General features: G+C 35.3%; 1 protein-coding gene across 1 annotated transcript in view; it reads left to right on the top strand.

Moving 5' to 3' along the window:
* LOC104157241 (dynein heavy chain 8, axonemal-like) overlaps nucleotides 1-16,224 on the top strand; it is a gene marked incomplete at its 5' end in the record, with an annotated part of 51,697 nt that extends 35,473 nt beyond the window's left edge. Inside the window, 11 exon segments of the mRNA XM_009703001.1 lie at nucleotides 664-816; nucleotides 3,209-3,364; nucleotides 5,460-5,540; nucleotides 5,543-5,593; nucleotides 6,309-6,410; nucleotides 6,796-6,956; nucleotides 10,828-10,975; nucleotides 11,505-11,657; nucleotides 11,751-11,940; nucleotides 15,382-15,503; nucleotides 15,937-16,224. Of these exon segments, the coding sequence (XP_009701303.1) occupies nucleotides 664-816; nucleotides 3,209-3,364; nucleotides 5,460-5,540; nucleotides 5,543-5,593; nucleotides 6,309-6,410; nucleotides 6,796-6,956; nucleotides 10,828-10,975; nucleotides 11,505-11,657; nucleotides 11,751-11,940; nucleotides 15,382-15,503; nucleotides 15,937-16,224 (1,605 nt within the window).
* Between the last annotated feature and the right edge of the window lie 3,540 nt (nucleotides 16,225-19,764).

The raw sequence follows: 19,764 nt of genomic DNA, 5'->3' as shown, positions 1-19,764 counted from the left end.
AAGTGATGCTACAAAAGCTGATTGAATTTAAATTCATAAGCAGAAGTGCAGAGAGATAATAATAAAAATAGATCTTTCATGCAATTTGAGAGTTCAATAAGATCAAAATTAATATATGGCGGTTGAATTTCATGGAAATGCATTTATTGCAGATAAACTAATTGCAACTGAAAAGTTTTAGAGTCTTGTTACCACCTCTTTACACCTACTTTAGATTATGTTATTAAAAAGTAATTTTTTTTTTTAAAAAGATAGTCCTTAGATTTCAGCTGTTACTTTTCCACTTACATTCTTTTGGATCTGATGGCAGGATTGCCTATCACTGGTGTTTTGCTGGGAAAGGACAGGAATTACTTCTTTTTGCCACTAGGTAGCACTGATACTTTACTTAGAATATTGGCTCTGGTTATGTTATTTTCGTCGTGAACAATAGGATGTGGAAATAACGTTTGCACTAACTTTTTCTATTTGCTTTAACTGTGCCAATATCATATCAAATCAAATGATAATACATATTCAGGAACAGACCAAAAGTCAAATAAATTAAAAAAAAAAAAAAATTACTTGCAAGACCAAATTTGATTCTAATATAGAGAGTTGGGTTTAGTGTTATAAATAACTTGTTCTAAATTTTGTGTGGTAATAGTCGATATTCTTATTTAGGGAGGTTGGGTGTTACTTCAGAATTGTCATCTTGGACTGGATTTCATGGATGAACTACTGGAGACACTTCTTACCTCCGAGATACAAGATGAGACATTTAGAGTTTGGATAACTACTGAACCACATCCTAAATTCCCAATTATGCTGCTACAGGTTTCTTCAAATATTTAATTCAGGTACCTCATGCCATCAAAATTATTCAAATTAAGTGTGTAAATGAAAATGAAATAAAATGGGGGAAAAAAAACCCAAAACCCAAGAAAAAAAAAATAACCTGCCTTACAATGCAAATATCACTTTAAACAAGAAGTTTACTGGCCAGTAACTGGAAGTTCTCGAGGATGCATTATGTATGTGTGAGTTCACACTAATTCTGGACACAGAAATACTTGAATCAAAACTATGAGTCTTTACCTCATAGCATCACTTTTTGCCCAGTGAGATGCCTTGTGAACAGAATAATGCCCTCAACTGCTCTTGGACTCTTCCAGAGTTCCCTATCTGAAATAAAGGATAAAGAGGACAGAACACACATGGACAGCACATCTCGGAGAACATCATCTACCAAGAAGTAACCTCTTTTTTCTTCAGATAAACTATAAATGGTTATTCTGTAGAGCTCAAGGAGACATTTTTCATCAGTACCAGGAAAATTGCCTGAACTCTTCCAAAGTGCATTCAAGTCAGTTACGATGGTTCCTAGCACTCTCACAGCAGGTCACAATGCTAGTTAATATCTAGTGTAAAAGCTATGTATTAACACTTCTGTGTTCACAGATCTCTTTCTTCTTAAAAACAGTGGGAGTCTCCTTAGTGATTCTCGTTCTCTCTAAATAAAAATAGATACCATACCTGATATCTAGGAAGTGAAGGGGGGAACGTTCCTTTCTCAGATGAATCTAGGAGACAACCTTCAGTAAGAATTGTATGTCATCATGGAAAAACACCATGTGTAGAAAGCTGGCTGTATGGACCTACATTCTATTGTGTTCTTTCAACAGAAAATTAAATCATCCTGGGTCTTTAAGGGGTTTGTGAATAGTAAGGTATACAAACATACAACGGTTTGCTAAAAGTGAGAATAGAGAAATGAGAGCGTTGCTGGATGAATTTTCATTGCATTTATCTCAAATGTTTCATCTGTGATTTCCCAGTCTATAGTTTCATGTTACGTGTTAAAATATTAATGTATTCAGGGATTCTAGAAGATTAATAACTGACAAACCAAAGCTCAGCCTATTCTCAGAAGAAAGGAGAGAATAATTTTATTTTATTTTATTTTTATAAAGAACATTAATCAAAAACTGAAGAGGATATCCTTTCAAATGTGGAAAGACTGGTTAGCAAGTCTTCCCATTCAGTCCAACGCTCTAGTGTGTTCCTGTGCAGATAGGTCCTTGCAGAAGACTGGGCTCTGCAGCCCAGAAATAAGTTTATGAGACTGACGTTGAAAAGTAGTTTCTTAAAAATAATTGAAGTTCTTTACCACAAATATGGAGATAGTAAAATTGCCAGGTGAAGTACACATTCAGGACTGTCTTCCATTAAGTGTCTCTCAGGAGCACAAACAGTTCAGAGCCATGCTTGCCTTCAGCCCATGGGCAGCCTGGCATTTGCTATCCCTTCAATGCAGGCTACCATATTACCCAAGCCAGCCAGACAAGTACTTACTGTTGGAGCCGAAAAATGCTCAGTTTTTATTTGGGTTCCTCCAGCATTTGAAAGTGTCTCAAGGAGCAGAGATTCTGGTAAGGCCACTCTGTGCCTGAGCTGATAGATTCAAGCATGCCCCACGAACGTTACCCAGCGGTGGAATGCAATAGTCCATAGGGGCAAGGAGTTACAGCAGTCTCTGATGCGAAAACCTAACTAGCACTCTTGCAAATAATTTGCACATAAGGTTTGACAATTAAAATTTTGTAGCAGCCATCCCCATTAGGCAGTTGGCATGAAACTAGGGGCCTGTATTCTAAGGAGCTGTGGCGGTTTACTACCAGAAATGTGGATTCCATGCCTGCTGACCAGAGTGCCCAGGAACATTCCCAGGTGAATCCCATTTCCTGCTGCAGACATAGCCTCAGGTTAGCCACTGTGAACACAAAGGTCTGATCTGAGGAGACGTGAGCTTTCTTTGTACTTACTGTGAAGTCCTGGTACCAGAAACACAACAGAGCCTTTGTCATCTACTCTGGGTAGCTGTCCTCAATTGTTCAGTCATTGAATTAGGGATAGAGAACCATATGATGCCTTCTGAAAAGCACAGCAACTGCTTCCAGGTTGCTGATGAAAATTCTTAGATTCATGGATAAGTGCCAGTGATGGTTTTGATCATCACAAACTGAAGGTCTATGTTCAAAATCTTTTGTGGCCTAATCTAGTATGTAGTCCTTTTATGCAGTTTGTAGTAAAACTACATATCAACATTGTATCTACAATGCTTCAGCTATTTACATTTTATTTATAACTAATAGTTGTGATATTTTTGTATGTTGCTGTTTTTGTTTCACTAAACAAACCCAATTCTTTTGTCTTTTTCACATGACAGATTGCTATAAAGTTCACAAATGAACCTCCCCAAGGTATACGGGCCGGACTGAAAAGAACATTTTCTGGAATTCATCAGGATCTCTTAGATGTTAGCAATATGCCCATGTGGAAACCTTTGCTTTACAGTGTAGCTTTCCTGCATTCTACTGTTCAGGTATTTCTTACAAGGTTTGCAAATAGTGTTATAATGTGTGGATTCACTTTAACAGAGGTTCCTGAAAATACACTTTCTGATACTTATTGTAACATCATGTTGCAGGGCTGAAGCTGTAATTTCTATAATCTGTATGTCAAGGTTCCTTATTCTCTTAATTGTTTTATAAATTTTACACAATTTTCATACTATGGGCATTTGGAATGAGGTTTTTTTCTCATCTAACTTTAGCTGTCCCAAAGTTGTAAGAGAAAAAGCGCTCTCTGTAGTAAATAGAAATAAATAAGCATCTTGAAAAAGAAAATCAGCTTATTTATCTTAGCTGTTTCTTTTTAAAAGAGTGAATAATTTTCTAGCAATATATCACTCTTTCTGTCCATTAATTTTAAAGGCAATCCAGATGCCTAGCTTGGAGTAGCTGTCTAATTTCTAGATGGCTAAAATTAAATAAAATTCTATCACTTAGCATCTTGTTTTTATCTTATTTTATCTGTGTCAACCTGTTTTCTACATTAATTCCAATATGAGTACAATGATATCTATACTTTGTACTGTAAAGATATATGTTTTGCAATTACAATATCAACATTTTGAGCTCTCGGAATGCACCTCCTTTTCACGAAGTATCTCAAAACAGTTATAAAACACTATTTAAGTCTTAGACTCTGTTAAGCTGCTCGTATTCTCAGTGTAGCAAAGATGGTGAGAGAAGGACAATTTGTCAGAGGTTCCTATTAAGATACAGTATTCTGCATGATTTTTCTCCTTCTACCTTTTTATAAACAGTGAGAAAATTGTTCTGTGTACTGCCTCAGGATTATACTGTTCTTATGGAACTAAAAGATCTAAACTTATTCAGCCATCAGTACTTGTAAAAACTATTATAGCTATTCATCTGTTCAGAATATTTATTTATGGATTGCCAATCAGCAAGCAATATATACATTGCCCTGCCTTTAAACTGACCAATTCCTCATATCCTTTGGTGACAAGATCACTGTGATAAATATAGCTTAAGAAGTAATTCAGAGAATTTGGCAGAAAATCATTATACCTTTCTGCAGAGTATTATTGGTTAATGCTGTCTCATCTGCTTATAAACAATGCTTGATTCTGAAAAAATAAAAGTTGTTTTTTCAATTCTAGTTGTTTTTAAATATTGTAGCTAAGGTACTTAAATGTTACTTAACTAGATGTCAAAGACTGTCAGTCACTGTTGGCCTGGTAATTTAAACTCTTATAAATATGTTATCATTTCATTAATTTTAGAATGTCAGTATTATGCTGCTTATTCTTTTAAAAAATATCTGCACTATTCAGCAATTTAGTTCTTAAATTCTTGGATTAATTTGTTCTATGTTCTGAAAAAAATCATTGAGTGATGTAACTGAGGTGGCTAAAAGAAAGTTGTGAGAAATCTAATAGTGTTGGATGTTTAAAATGTTTGGGCTGCAGTTTATATACTCTTACTTTTATAGACAACTATTTTTCTGTTACTGCAAGTGTTATCATTTTATTTTCAAATATGTATGCAATAATAAATTTGAGTAATATAGTGGTGGCAGCCTTATAATAAAGTTGTGCATTTTGAAAAATGTGTATTAAAACAACAGTGAAACAATAAGACAAAAGAGGCAACCTAGAAGCCTTTAGATAACTGAGCTTGAAAAATTGAAACTATCATAAGCAGACAGTATACGTAGAAAAAAATGAAAAACTGTAGAACTCAGAATTGTTGAGTGTTCTGAAAATGCAGACATTTGGTAATTCTTTAAATTAATTACTTCATATAAAAATCTGATCACCCACACAAACATGAGACATTTCAAACCTATGACTGATACATTGATTAATAAAGGTAGCAATAAATGATTCCATTGCTTTTTCTATAAATATTTATACTTTATCATGTAAATCAATAATGAACTTTGTTTATTAATGATGTGTATGAGGCACATAGTGGTTTCCCAGGCTAGCTTTCTTCTTCAGTTCAATGCTTCACTCCACTATTATTATTATTATTATTGAACTTTAATAATGAAACAAAATTATATGTTCTTTCATAAACATGTTTGATTTTAATTGTATTCCTAAGGAACGACGCAAATTTGGGCCTTTGGGTTGGAATATTCCCTATGAATTTAACTCAGCAGTGAGTTAAATTCAGTTTTTAACTGAGCCAGTGCTCAGTTTATACAAAATCACCTAGATGAATGTGACATCAAGAAGGTGAATACTAAAATCTGCATACAGTATATTTAATTGCTTTGTACAGCATCTGCACTTATTTTTTCTTCATGTTACTAATAGTTTAGTCATTGCTATTCTTTCAGTGCATCTTCCAATGATCAAAGTTTTAGATTCTCTGTATGACAGTCAAGCTGAAATATTTTATGTGCTGTCATCCATGTAAAAATACATAACAGTTAAGAACTTCAGAATTTCATCTTGTTTTTTTCAATACCATATCTAAAATATTGACAGGTCTATACAATATCTGTTTTGGAAAGGGAGCTAAAATATTTAGAGCTTGACAGAGTCAATCAAACTTCTCTATGGCTGCCATTTGGTCTTCTATTATTTATCAGGGAATAATGTAATAGACTAGCCATTCCTTGCAAAGCAGCATTTGGCCAACAGAGAAAGATGAGAAACTGGGGGAAGAGGGGAGAGAGGAGAGGCAGTAGCAGCTGAGAGTGATTTCAGGTCACACAAGAAATACTTACATATATTTCTAATAGCAGGATCGAGCCCAATTCTACTATAAAATTGTAGAGCTGACTCAGAAAATACATTAGAAATAAAGTATTTTTTTTCTTCCAACAATTATCTTTTCAGCTTACATTTCAGAGCATTATGAGCTTCAGCTATTGAAATTACAGGCTGGATACCTTCTTCTTGCATGTTGTAACTAAACTCTTTCACTTACTTTACTTGCATCCAGGGGTTATCATGGAACACAGTACGCTACATGATTGGAGAAGTACAGTATGAAGGCCGAGTCACAGATGACTTTGATAAGCGTCTTCTTAATTGCTTTGTAAGGGTAGGCGACCTTGAAAATACAGTTATTTGTCAGTTTTATTGGCAGCTGCAACACAGAAATCAGAAGACCTTCTTTCTGCGGAATATGCACTTCTTCACCAATTTATAAGACTCTTCAGAGTAAAATGAATTTTTCAAAACATCATTCTTTGGCACTGAGGTTCTTCCCCTTGGTTTCTCTTTAGTGAGAAGCAGAAAGTATTAAAAAGACTTAGTTGGAGCTCAGACTTAGAAGACATAACTCTTAATGACTTACTTGTGTATTCAAGTAAAATTAGATGTAGTAGCTAAAACAAGAACCCTAATTCTCCAAGAACAAAAACGAGAGAAAAAGTCCTCTAAGTAGCAAAGTAATTGCATTTTTTTTTCCTCTGGATTTTTCACAGATATGGTTTAATGAGAAGATGTTTGACAGCACTTTCTGTTTTTACACTGGATATAAAATTCCAGTGTGCAAAACCCTGGAACAGTATTTTGAATACATCCAGTCACTCCCTCCCATGGACAGCCCAAAGGTCTTTGGTCTCCATCCGAATGCCGATATTATGTAAGTAGGTCTCAACTCGTTGAAAACAGAAACCCTTTCCTTTAGTATTTGGAAACAAATCCCTATGAAATGCTTAAGTAAAGTATATTTTTCATAGGAAACCTAGGATTCATGTGAATTTCACTATTGAAGTGGAACACTTGATGTGTATGTACATGGTTCTGAATCCAGTATCTTCAGCTACATTTTACATGTTATTTTAAATCAGTTGGAATTCTTATTACATATTTTTCATGGTTTTAGAACTTTTTTTAATTTGAAAGGATTATAAAACTTTCGTATGAACAGATGATACAAGGTTCTATACAGTTCAGCTACAAAAAGTTTCTAATGCTTGCCTTCTGTTCCAAGTAGTATATTATTTTTCTGTGCACACTAGTTAAATGAGTCTCTGGATTGTCATTTGGTTTACAAGCACACCTTTGGATGTAACTACAATCTTTTGTTGCTATCAGTCCTGCTATTTCCATTATTTAAAAGAGGCTTTTCAACTGCACTAGGTACTAACTCCATTTAAAATTTTCTCTTTGACTTAATTCACTTTTTCATTCCAAGTAATGAGTGTAACAGCTTGGCTTTTAGTTCCTCCTAATGTTACATGCCCTGTGAAAGGATATGAATCATCATCATATTTTTTTTCACTGACGTTCTTAATAATTCTGCCATGAATTATTGCATTTTCATTATGTCTACATTCATTAACATACCTTTTTGTATTTTTAAACAAAACAAATGTTATTAAAATTCCCAGCTGCTGTGCAAACCTAGTATCTTCTAACATTTTTGGACAAAACAATTATTTCCCACAATTTTTCAGTCTCAGCTTTGAGAGGCTGGTGCTATATCAAAAGCCCAGTATTCTAAGCATGCTGTGAGAACAGTTTTATTGTCAACTCTGCCTAGTGCCTACCATTGTAAATATATACTTCTGAAGAAAAGAATCTAGGAGTAGATTCTGTTTCAAGTCATTCTCTGATACTTGCAAGACCTCCCTTCCAGAGCGGTTTAAAGAAGAGCCAAGATTCAACAGAGAACTAAACAAAGTCCTAAAGAGAGACATGCTTTGGATCCAAAATTAGGCTTGTAGGAAGGCTAATTTATAGAAGGAAACTCGAGACTAACAGTGTCAGGGGAGCTTTAGTGAGTAGGAACAGCTCCTTCATTTCTCTCTAGTACTGTGTTTTTCTTCCACTTGACACACCAGCATATTTCTGCTACTTCAGGCCTTTTTCTGGAGATTTTCCTTTGTAGGTATTTCTTTACAGTTTGGGGGAAATGTTCAACAGCTTCATGCTTTTTTCCATGTCTTATCACAGTCTGTTACAGGCAAGTATGCGCATATACTGTCCAAATTTCATCTTTGACAGACAGACCAAATGGATTAGCATCCCATACAATATAAAAAGTTGCAATCAATGCTCCTTAAAATATCCTAGCAAGTCATCTCAGAGTATGCAGAAGGCTAACTGCTAGAATTGGGACCCTGAGACAGCCAGGACCTCTCCATGTTCCTACTACTGAGGACAAGAAAGACCTTCTCCCTCACTGGTTTAGCAGGACACTTTTCCAGTTCAGCCAAAAGCTCAATCCATTGGTTCCAACTGTAAGACTTCACTGAATGTCAATACTTCATCCACTTGGGATAAACACCTGAAGTCATTGCAATTGATTTTCACTTGCTATATGAATCACAGGCTCTGCAAAGACAATATAGTTAAATGTTACCTAAGCAGGCAAGGAATATTCTGACAATCTTCTGTCAAAACCCCTTCTCCAATTGGTTCCATACTGAAGCCCTAAATCTAACTGAATTTTTGTAAAGCTTCTGCAAGCTGTTATTAACAAATTGAAGATATGTTTCAGAGTGTCTTTCACATTCACTGTGTCCCACTGTTATGTGAATGAAATTTCTTGTTTCTATTTGCTCCTCATTTCCACACTGGAATATTATTTTTAATTATGTACAGATTGAGATACATCTTTTTGTCTTTTCTATTTTTTTTTTACAATAAAATTCTTCTTGTTCAAACTGCTATTGCTATTAATGTTTGCTTCTTTATACAAGATTCAGATGATAATTTCTCCTTTCCAGAAGATTCCTAGCTTTTGTCATTGAAGAAAGGAACACTACTTACCTTTGATTCTGCTCCTTTGAAGTTACTTTTCAAAAACTCTTCTCTGCTTTTCCCTGAAGTCTGCATATTGCCTTCTTTTTAAAATTGTTTCTGTTTTTGTTTAGATTTGGGGAAAGATCATTCATTATTATAATTCTGTAATATTTTATAATTTATTTGATGTAATAATCATGGGACCTATTCCTTCCACATAGAATAGTCTGACAACAGTATTGGAAGAATGGTACTTGCAGTGTGAAAAGGAATGTTCCCATCTCTCTTATCATTAGTTGTTAGATCAGCGAGACCCAGAGTAAGGGTTACAACCACCAGTGTGTCATCCAAATTAGGAATGAAGCCGTGAGTCCAAGAGAAATTTGATTTTATCCAACTTTTCTGCTCATATGTGGTCTTGAATAAATCTGGTCTTAAATGAATTATTTAAATGGGGCCATAAATGGAAAAAAGCTTGAGAGTTTTGAGTCTAAAATCAAGGGTTATTAAAAACCGTGAAAGCCTCACCATTCCTACATTCAGAAGCAGAAATTATATCCTCTGAGAAGCAAACAGCCAGTAGGAGTTCTTCTGTTTTTCTGATTTATAGTCTTTATAATTGCATTCACAAAGTTTGTGTTGAAGTGCTGCAGTTTCTAGCTTCTGTGATCTTATGATACTATCTCCAAAGCTTAGATGCTTTAGGAGTTCACATGTTCTATCCTGTGGCACAATACTTGGTTTCACGTCTTATATAATTATAGATGACAAAGAAATAGAAGGAGATGGGTGTTGTATGAAGGTTGAAAGGTAAAACTGGCATACAAAATTATGCTTTGAGTCAGTACAAATTTACATTCTGCATCAGACTCATACTGTATGTTCCTTATGTGGCTGATTCCATAAGGTAAGTGTAGGCAATACCAGCACTGCAGTACCAACACATACACTGTTAATGTTTTATTTCTTATTGCTTCTCATAGCTCTGTGCCACTCGATAGCATTGTAACAAAAGTACTCCTGTAAGTCTGCTTGTGTTGAAGGACTGATATGCTCTACTATCTTCTACCATCAAATGCCACACGAATTTAATTCACTTTTTTGTATTGACTCAGAACATAAACTTGCATTAGCACTGCCCATGCTGTACTATGGAATAGAATGTTTTTAATCTCCAACATTGTAAATCTAGCAGCTTTTATCATTAATCCTGAAATACCTCAAAGCAGAATGAATTTACTAATTAATAAAGAGGCAGCTTGCAGAGTTGTGCCTTCACCTTTTCCTTCCTCTGCATTCTACTTTTAAGAAGTAACTAAATGAGGGAAATATTACTCCTTGTTACAAAACTTGTGTTGCTTCTTCCCCAAAAATAGCTGTTTAGAAGTCCTTATCAGGCATATGCCATTTTCTTCACTTTCCTCAGAATCCCTAGAAATCATATGATAGGTTTTTCTGCCACCTCACATCCTCAGCTTGCAGAATTCCTTCTTAGCCCTGAATTGGAAAAAACAGCAAGTAAATAACAGGGTGTGTAGAAGGAAGTTCATATTCTTTACAATCATGGAAAACCAAACATTTTTCATGATCAGTGTTTTCAGCTTGGTGCAGGACGCAAAGTAAAATAATTTCTTTTGGGAGCTTTGATTTAACCTGATGATACAGTATGTTTCTTCCTAACATTCAAGTTGTGTGTTCTACAAAGTATCATTTAACTATTATGAAATCCTATGTAACTTGTACTATATTTCTTACCCTCTCAGATACCAAAGTAATACAGCAGCTGATGTTCTAGATACTATTTTCAACATTCAGCCTAAAGAAAGTGGTGCGGGACCTGGAGAAACTCGCGAAGGAATTGTTTATCGTTTAGCTGAAGACATGCTAGAGAAACTTCCTCCAGATTGGCAAGTTAATCTTAGTTGTTTTCTTACTGTTGCTTCTGAGTTTTCACAAATTCCAAAAAAGAAACCCTGAACTGTAAATAAACATCATATAGCTAGTAGCAAATTCAAGCAAGGATCCAACATCTTTATCATTATCAGCGTGAATCAGTGTGAGGCTTTTTTATTTAAAATCAAGACATCTAACAATTGATCATGGAGATACGTCATGGAGGCTATGCTTGGACTTCCAAAGCTGCATGTGAAAACACAGAAAAAAATCAGCCTTGACTTTTTGTGACCACAGTCTCCTGGGCTTTCTGGGTGAAGTCCTAGCCTAGCAAAAACATGAGTAATTGGGTAGTATCAGACTAAAAATAAAAATAAAAATAAAAACTGCAACAGTTTTAAGGGGATAAATGATAGTTAAATACTGTGAAGTACAAGTCTACTACATACTTTTCTGAGCACAAGAAAGTTAAGATGTTGTATATGACAACAATATTTCAACAATTCAGATTTAACTAAATTCCTTCTTCTGCTCTCCTATATTTTAGGTAAAAGCTCGTTTAATTAAAATGGGACAACTTAACTCTATGAATATTTTTCTTCAGCAAGAAATGGACCGAATGCAAAAGGTGATCACAATACTCCGCAACAGTTTGAATGATCTTAAACTAGCCATAGAAGGAACTACTGTTATGAGTGAGGCAAGTAAAGCATATTTACTATGTATGGAATACTGTATTTTAAACTATTACCTTGATTGCTTTAGTTCATATGTTATAATTTCATTCCTTCAGAATCTGAGAGATGCACTTGATGATATGTATGATGCTCAAATTCCTCAACTATGGAAAAGTGTATCTTGAGATTCTTCAACACTTGGCTTCTGGTTTACTGAACTTTTGGAAAGAAATACTCAATTGTCTACTTGGATATATGAAGGAAGACCAAATGTGTTTTGGATGAGCGGATTCTTTAATCCACAAGGTAAGGGTACTGAAAGGACTTGAGTAACAATGTATTTAATCATGATTTCATGGTTTTTACTACATATCTAATTTAATATTAGACCTAGAAAAGATGTTTTGATCGCTGTCAGAATATGTCATAGAAGCCAAGATGATAAATGGGTTCAAAAAAGGTATTAGATAAAGTCATGAGAAACACGTCCAATGGTAGTAATAAACATGACTGTCATAAAAAGAAAAGGATTTATGTGTCATTTTGCCTGTTGTAGTATTATTTCACTAAGCATCCGTCTCTGTCTAGTGTCAGAGACAGGATGCTTGTACAGATGGTCTTTTAGTCTGACCCATAAACACAGTTTTTATATTACAAGAAGGAAAACACGTAGTTAACAAATAAAATGCTTTATCTTGTTGACACATGGTAGCATGATATGATACAGCTTCTAAAGAAAATATACTTAATGATTATGATACAGCTTTTAAAGAAAATATTATTTTCCTGTGCTTTCAAACTGTTTAACTCATTCCAAAGTGTAAATTGCAAGAATGAAAGAGCTTTAATCTAGAGGAAGATATTATTTATATACTGTACAGCAGCAACAGAAAGACTTTTTTTACAGTAAGAGCAATCATCCACTGGAACAACCTCCCCCCCCCTCCCCAGGACATGGTAGAGTCCCCATTGCTGGAGGTTTTCAAGATGCAATCGACAGGATGCTGGATAAATCTCATCTAGGCTCCCTTTCCCATGAAAGGTTGGGCCAGGTGATCTCCCAAGGTCTTTTCATCCTGGGCTGTTCTATGATTCTATGAACATCCAACTACACCAGAATTTACAGCAGTTACCTATCTTTCACAAAGAATCATCGAACTAGTTTTCACAGTGTTTCTGTTTCACAGGTTATTTAATGAACACTTTGTTCAAATTCATTAAAGATATACTGCAAAGTACAAATAAACATTATCTATCATTATCAGTTACAGCTTACATATTTATCATTTACAGGAAAGAGAAAGAAAAACAAATTGTAACCATCTCCATGAGTAACAAAACCTGTTACCTTATTAGACACAAGTTCATAGAAGAATCTCATTTAGCCTGCACAACTGCCCATACAAAATTCTCATGAGAAACTTCTATGTAACAGCTATGAGGTGTTTTTTCCATTAGCATTAACCTCTGAAATCCTTGAATATTTTAGGAGTTATCTTCACTTCAGGATGATTCTATTCTTACTGGCCTTTCTGTGACCAGGACTGTAAAAAAATTTCTATTATCAAAGTCTTTTTTGGAGTTGATCTCAGAAACGGTTGAGGTGCCTGGAGCACATCCAAATTATCATTCAAAGATGGTATTGAGATGCCAGTCAAAACATCATTCCATTTGTATCATAAATGGCACAGCTGGTCAGTGTCACCATATAATGGTGACATAAATGGTCACATACTGATCTCTGCTGGTTCAAGAGCAGCTCTCACAGTAGTGTGAAAGAAGACAAGGGACCAGATTCTTTTGACCAAAGGAAATATTTAGCCTAATAGCAAACAAACCTGAGACACAGACGGTCTTGACCTTGATGATTGCTTTAGTCTCTGTGTTTCAAAAAAATTAGTCTTGTAGATGGAGAAAAAAGTCTGCTAAGCGCAGAAGGTGTGCTATGGCTAGAGGTGAGGTAAGTATAGTTAAAGTATTCATGATACTGCTTACCAGGAAATTCTGAGTAAATCAAGTCATACAGTAAAGTTTAAAAATTGACTGCTGTGAAGCAAATCAGAAATTGGACTAGCCTGTGCTGCCATTGCAGGAAAATCTAAACTGATTGCACTGGTGAATCAAGCTGTAAATCTGTCATAGCATTGGCAAATACATTATAATGTTAAAACACGAGGAATGTATTCTATCAGTTTAGTGGAAAAATCTATTTATAATATCATAAAGTATCACCAATAATTGTATTTAAACCTGTTGTGATTTTTTTAGCATTATCAGTGTTTGTCTCCTATAAATTATCATTATTAAGGGAGAATGTATGTTGATGGTGGTGCAATATTCCATTTAGTAGACATAACACTTGGAATGAACAGGCTTATGAAAAACCAAGTATCATATTATAGAGATATAACTAATTTTTAGGAAAATTTAGAAGCCTAAATAACAGTTTTATTTTTATCAGAATACATAGTATTTGAGAAATGAATACATGTTCATTTCAAGTAGTACACTAATTGTATTCACATCACATGAATATTTAAGCTGTGACAAATATCTTCGCTTCTAATTGGCTTTGTCCTAACTAGCATGTTAAACCACTTCTTAAATCTTGAAACACTGTCTTCTACTGCATGGCCATGTACTTTCATGACTTCCCCCCTGGCTTGTCAGTATTTCATTTGGTGGTTTCTCGTCCTTGTAGATACTTGACTGCCGACAAAACACTAGTTGTTTTTTCCTTTATGCCCTATCAAGAAGGAACTGATGCCATGTCATCTTTGAGTCTTCACAGTAATCACTCTTAAGCATGCAGTTCCTATTGTTAACTTTTCTCCCTTCGCCTCAATTTCTTTCTGACGACGCCAACAAAATAACAGCTATTGTTTTTTTGGTGACTGCATTGTCATCTTCTGAGACACTTATACAGAAACAACCAGGTATTTGCTACAAGTGTTTCATTCTTGTAGCTTTTTCCTTTGTAACACATCCAAACCTCTTCGATGCCCAGTTATTTGTCATCTTGTGCTTATGTTATTCAGCCCTTTACCTCTCAAACCTTTTTTAATGCAAACCTCTGTAAAGTCTGTTCAAACAATACTCAAAAAATCACCTAGCTCGCTGCTTGATTGTGTCATCTTCTACTTTCATTTCTGCCTAGGGCTCCCTTTTCTTCACTAAAGTGTAAATTTTTCATCCTTCATAGGCACTGCCTTGTCTAGATTCCCCACACTCATATGGTTATTTTTATTATCACATTCAGACACACCTTTTCTGTTTTCCACCAGTGAAATTTATTTTATTTTTCTATTTTGTTCATTTAGAAAAAAAATTGCCTTTTTCCTCAGTTGCCTTTTACATAAATATCAGCTTACATAATTGATATCTTGTCTGCCTTCAAATTCCTTCTTGAAACCTCTACCATGGACCGTGTAGTTGATTGACTAATGATAATTTGTAAGTCAGTATCCTGAGCAAACATTTGTTAACTGAATAATTCAGTAGCAAAAAAAAAAATAAATTTGTGTGTCATTTAAAAATATTTTTCTCAGTGTAATGCATTCTATGGCACTTTTGTCATGTTCCTATTTTGGCCCCAAAGCAAAGTTTGCTATCATTACTCAGGGTGCTCATTTTCAATAGAATTCTGAAGAGCTGTCTATAACATCCAGTGCAGAACCATGCAGATAATCGAGCAAGATTTTTTTGTCATGTGAGATAAATACTAAATCTCTGGCTTAATTTCTCAAGGATTCCTGACAGCAATAAGACAAGAAGCAACTCGATCACATAAAGGCTGGGCTTTAGATACAGTTACAATACATAATGAAGTGCTGAAGCAAAACAAAGAAGAAATCACGGCACCTCCTTCTGTATGTATGACATGCAAAGATATTTCAGCATTAATTTCAGTATTTAATTTATATTGTGCATCATTCAGTCATTTTGCATTGCTAGAGCAAAAAGTTACTATTGTCTTCACCACACTGTTTTTGCTCAGCATTCAAGATAAATAACAAATATGAAGATTTTAATTTTTTTATTTTGCAGTTACAAAAATACTTTATTAAAAGAACCGTTTCATTGTACCCCCTCTTGATTTTTGGAATTTATAGTAAAATTTACGTCAAATTTTGTAGTGTATGGGCTTTATTAAACAACTTCTATTGCCATCCATTACAGTAGTAGTATCTTCTGAAAAATTTACTATAAAACAGACATTTCTTTTAATGTTTTAAGCCAATTGCTCGTTTTACAAAAGAGATACTTTATTTTGTGTGCTATATCTGCTTACTCTCCTGACAGGAAGGAGTATATATCTACGGGCTATACTTGGAAGGTGCAGGCTGGGACAGATGGAATAGCAAACTCATTGAATCTACACCAAGGATTCTTTTTGTCCAGCTGCCTGTGGTGCATATATTTGCTGTTAATACAACCAGTCCTAAGGATCCCAAGCTCTATGTTTGCCCTCTTTACAAGAAGCCCAAGAGGACAGATCTGAACTATATTACAGTGATCTATTTAAGGACAGTAGTGTCTCCAGACCACTGGATATTGAGAGGAGTGGCTCTCCTGTGTGACACCAAGTAAATCTTTTTTTCATACCATAACAGAAACAGAATATATGGTACATATAACCAACCACATGTGTAATTCTTCTACCGCTTTTTATTTGGTGGCCATCGGTCATTATACTAGAACTTTCATTTCAGTCTTGGCTTAATGAATTTTTTTCTCTGCTTCCAGTAAATTCAGTTTGTCTTGGCTATTTGGTGATAGTTTTAAAGTAAAGTTTTCAAAATAAGTTCACTGACTGTAGTCTTTGACGTTTCCGTTACATTACTTAAAAAAGGAACATTTGCTGTAATAATACAATTAATGTAAAATAAAATGTTGTTAAACCTAAAAAAAGGAAAAACTCAGGTTTTTGACATCTTTCTCATATACTGCTTTTAGCTTGTGTTTCACTGACATATGGTGACAACAGAAGACAATATAGAACATAAGAAAATCTAAGTTCTCCTAGATGCAAGTTTTAAAGTATTCCTGGATTCTGCAGATACATACACAATTTTCTTTGACCCTGCCGGAAACTTTATATTTAAGACAGAACAGTGTATTTGTTCCTATTGTTTTCTTGAGGTTTCTGAGAGTTCACTTGTTCTTGTTAAACTATATAGATTAAGCGAAACTACACCAGGAATCTTTGTGTCTGGAATACCTGACAGAGACCAGTATGTTCCCTGTCCAGCTTAGCTGTCAGGAACATAGCTACAGAAGTAGAACTGTGCCAACTACTTAATATGGTTGGTTTTGTGATTAAAATAGATAACCAGATTATCTACAATTATTTTCCTGCATCTCATCCTAGCTTTAAAATAAAAGCTGGAATCCTTGGAGTGGTTATCACAGCATTAGTTTGAGGAAGGTCCATGAATTTTCCAGACGTGATTAGTATTCAACTAATTCTATGCACGTAATACTAAACAAGATAGATAGTCTACACTATCTCTTTAATAATCTGCATAAAATTTGTTCTTCCTTCACACACCTTTATTTGGCAACACAGTTTTTCACTTACACCCCATGACTGGACTGAGTTCTTCCTTTTGCAGTTTAAGAGTGAGCATCCACTGTGGCAAAGTGCAGCTACTATTTGATGGGGGGCATCTGATGGGATGGCAAAAGGCTCTTCCTTGAGCTAGAATCCTATGGCTTTCTGTTGGAGGTCACCATCCCAGGACATCCTCTTGTGGAAAGGCCGTGGCATATAGGAAATAAGAATACATAGACACAAAATGATGAGCAGAGTAACAAAAAGATCTCCGAACGCAATTAAGTAAAACATTTCTTTTCCCTCTCTCCTTGTTAGACTTAGTTAGTTCCAAATACAACAAACCAGCTAAGGTGTTAGACAGAAATACACAGAAACTGTAAAAGTCAAAAGTTGGACCACAGAACTACATCTGCAGAGAAGGAAAAAAAAAAAATAAATCTGACTGTGCAACTGCAAGAGATGTTGCTCCAAGTAATCAAAAAATTGATGATGGTACTTGTGGTGGGTTGAACCCGACCAGCAGCTGAGTACCTGCCCAGTTGCTTGCTCACTCCCCCCTGCCCCAGCAGGGTTTGGGAAAGAATTGGAAGAGCAGAAGCTGAAAACACATGGGTCGAGATGAAGACAGTTTAATAAGTGAAGCAAAGCTGCACACACAAGTAAAGCAAATGAAAGAATTTATGTACTGCTTCCCACTGGCAGGCAGACGTTTAGCTGCTTCCTGGGAAGAGGGGCCTCAGCACACATCACGATTACTTGGGAAGACAGATGCAATAAGCACAAATGTCCCCTTTTCTTCTCCTTTCCCCAAGCCTTTGCTGCGGAACACGACTTTGTATGGTATGGAATATCCCTTTGGACAGTTTGGGTCAGCTGTCCTGGCTTTTCCCCCTCCCACATTCTTACGTGCTCCCAGCCTACTCGCTGTGGGGGCAGAGGGGGAAAAAGTTCGTATCCAAAAAACAACGCAACAACTATAGTGTATTCATTCCTAATTCATGCCTTATATTTTTGTATTCTTTATTATTAATCAAGATGTTCTTCACAGCATTCAGGTGAGGTTCATTCTTTAGGAAAATTATTTTATCATTTTTCATAAACACTGAGATCTCACCCCAAATTTATCCTTAATGTCAGTTCCAACATTTACCTTAATTAACATATAGTTATCAGTATTTTGATTTCGGTATCAATTCTAGCATTTTGATATGCTAGACCCCAAAAGTAGATACAGCTATTTCAGTTCATTATGTAGTTTACAAAACTAGTTTAAAAAAATATAAATAAATCTTTGCACTCATTTCTTTGTTGTCATCAAGAAATACATAGCTCAAAGCACACAAGTAATACTACCTGACAGCTGAAAAATGGAGCTGTCCGTTTTGCTCAAGCGCTACTCATTCTTTTCGTACATTTACACACAACCAGGCCCTTACATCTGGAACTGCAAACTAGCAACAACTGATGTTCATTCATTCTGAGTCTGCATCTACAATACTACACAGTATAGAAAAACTGTGTGATTTCAACCTCTGCGCTCCAGCACTGCATAGCTACCACGAAACATTTCATGTATCGAGCACGTTCTCCTACATGTGGGCAGGCAACTTAAGTAACAGAACAATTAGCACTTATAAACACTAAACTAAAAATAATGAGATTTAATGCAGCATGGCCAGTAACCAGAAGAAATTCTGCTGCTTCCTAATGCACTATGCATTTAAAAGTTTTGTACGTTGATCTGTCATATAACTCTTTGCTGTAGCCATGTTCTCATACAGAATACTGTAAGATCATTTTGAGTATTACTAAGATACGTAAATTACCCACTTCCCAAAGTCCAGGTCGCAAGGTGTAAGTCAGAGGACTTAGTTTCTCCTAAGATAATGAAGTATATACAGCTCCAAGACAAGATGGTCTCCCTTCTGAACACCAATGAGCTTGTAAACCACAGTTGTACCTTATGTGTTTGTAACTCTCATTTGCATAATACTGCTCAGAGCTACCTGTTTTTTTTTCCAGGAGGTTTACAGAAGGATTCAGCTTAGATGAACTTTTATTTCAGTTAAGTAGGTATCTATACGAATTAAAATTCTACAAACACAATCCACATTGAATGATTCAACACTAAAATTCTGCTTCCTTTACTAAACACATATTTCAAAATTCTAAGTGATTTATTTGAATAACTTCATAGGTGCTGGTCCTCAGCTCAGACACTTCAGCTTTTATTGAGCTGTGAAAGATCTTTATTGACAGTTCCTCTTGGCTTTGAAAAGAAAAAAAGGAGCCAAAGCATATTCAGTGCTGCGGCACACTACAGTTACAAAACACAAGAGTCAATAGCTAACAGCCTTTCGGGCACACGGACAACGCTTACACAGCCACTGTATGGGGCAGCAACTCTCTCCATTTTTCATATAAATCCAGTGTTTAGGTAAAATACTTAATTCTCCAAATATCAGCAACCCTGTACCCTGCAACTTCAAATATACATATAGAAGGTAGAAAGGAATAAAATTTCACTAAGAGTTTAGATCCATTTGCATGGCAGTTGTTTCCAAGAATTGCAT

This window comes from Cariama cristata, unplaced genomic scaffold (assembly GCF_000690535.1).
Source record: "Cariama cristata isolate BGI_N322 unplaced genomic scaffold, ASM69053v1 scaffold17486, whole genome shotgun sequence".
NCBI classification, from domain to species: domain Eukaryota; kingdom Metazoa; phylum Chordata; class Aves; order Cariamiformes; family Cariamidae; genus Cariama; species Cariama cristata.
Note: the sequence above shows the minus strand (reverse complement) of the source record. Positions and strands in the feature narration are given on the sequence as shown.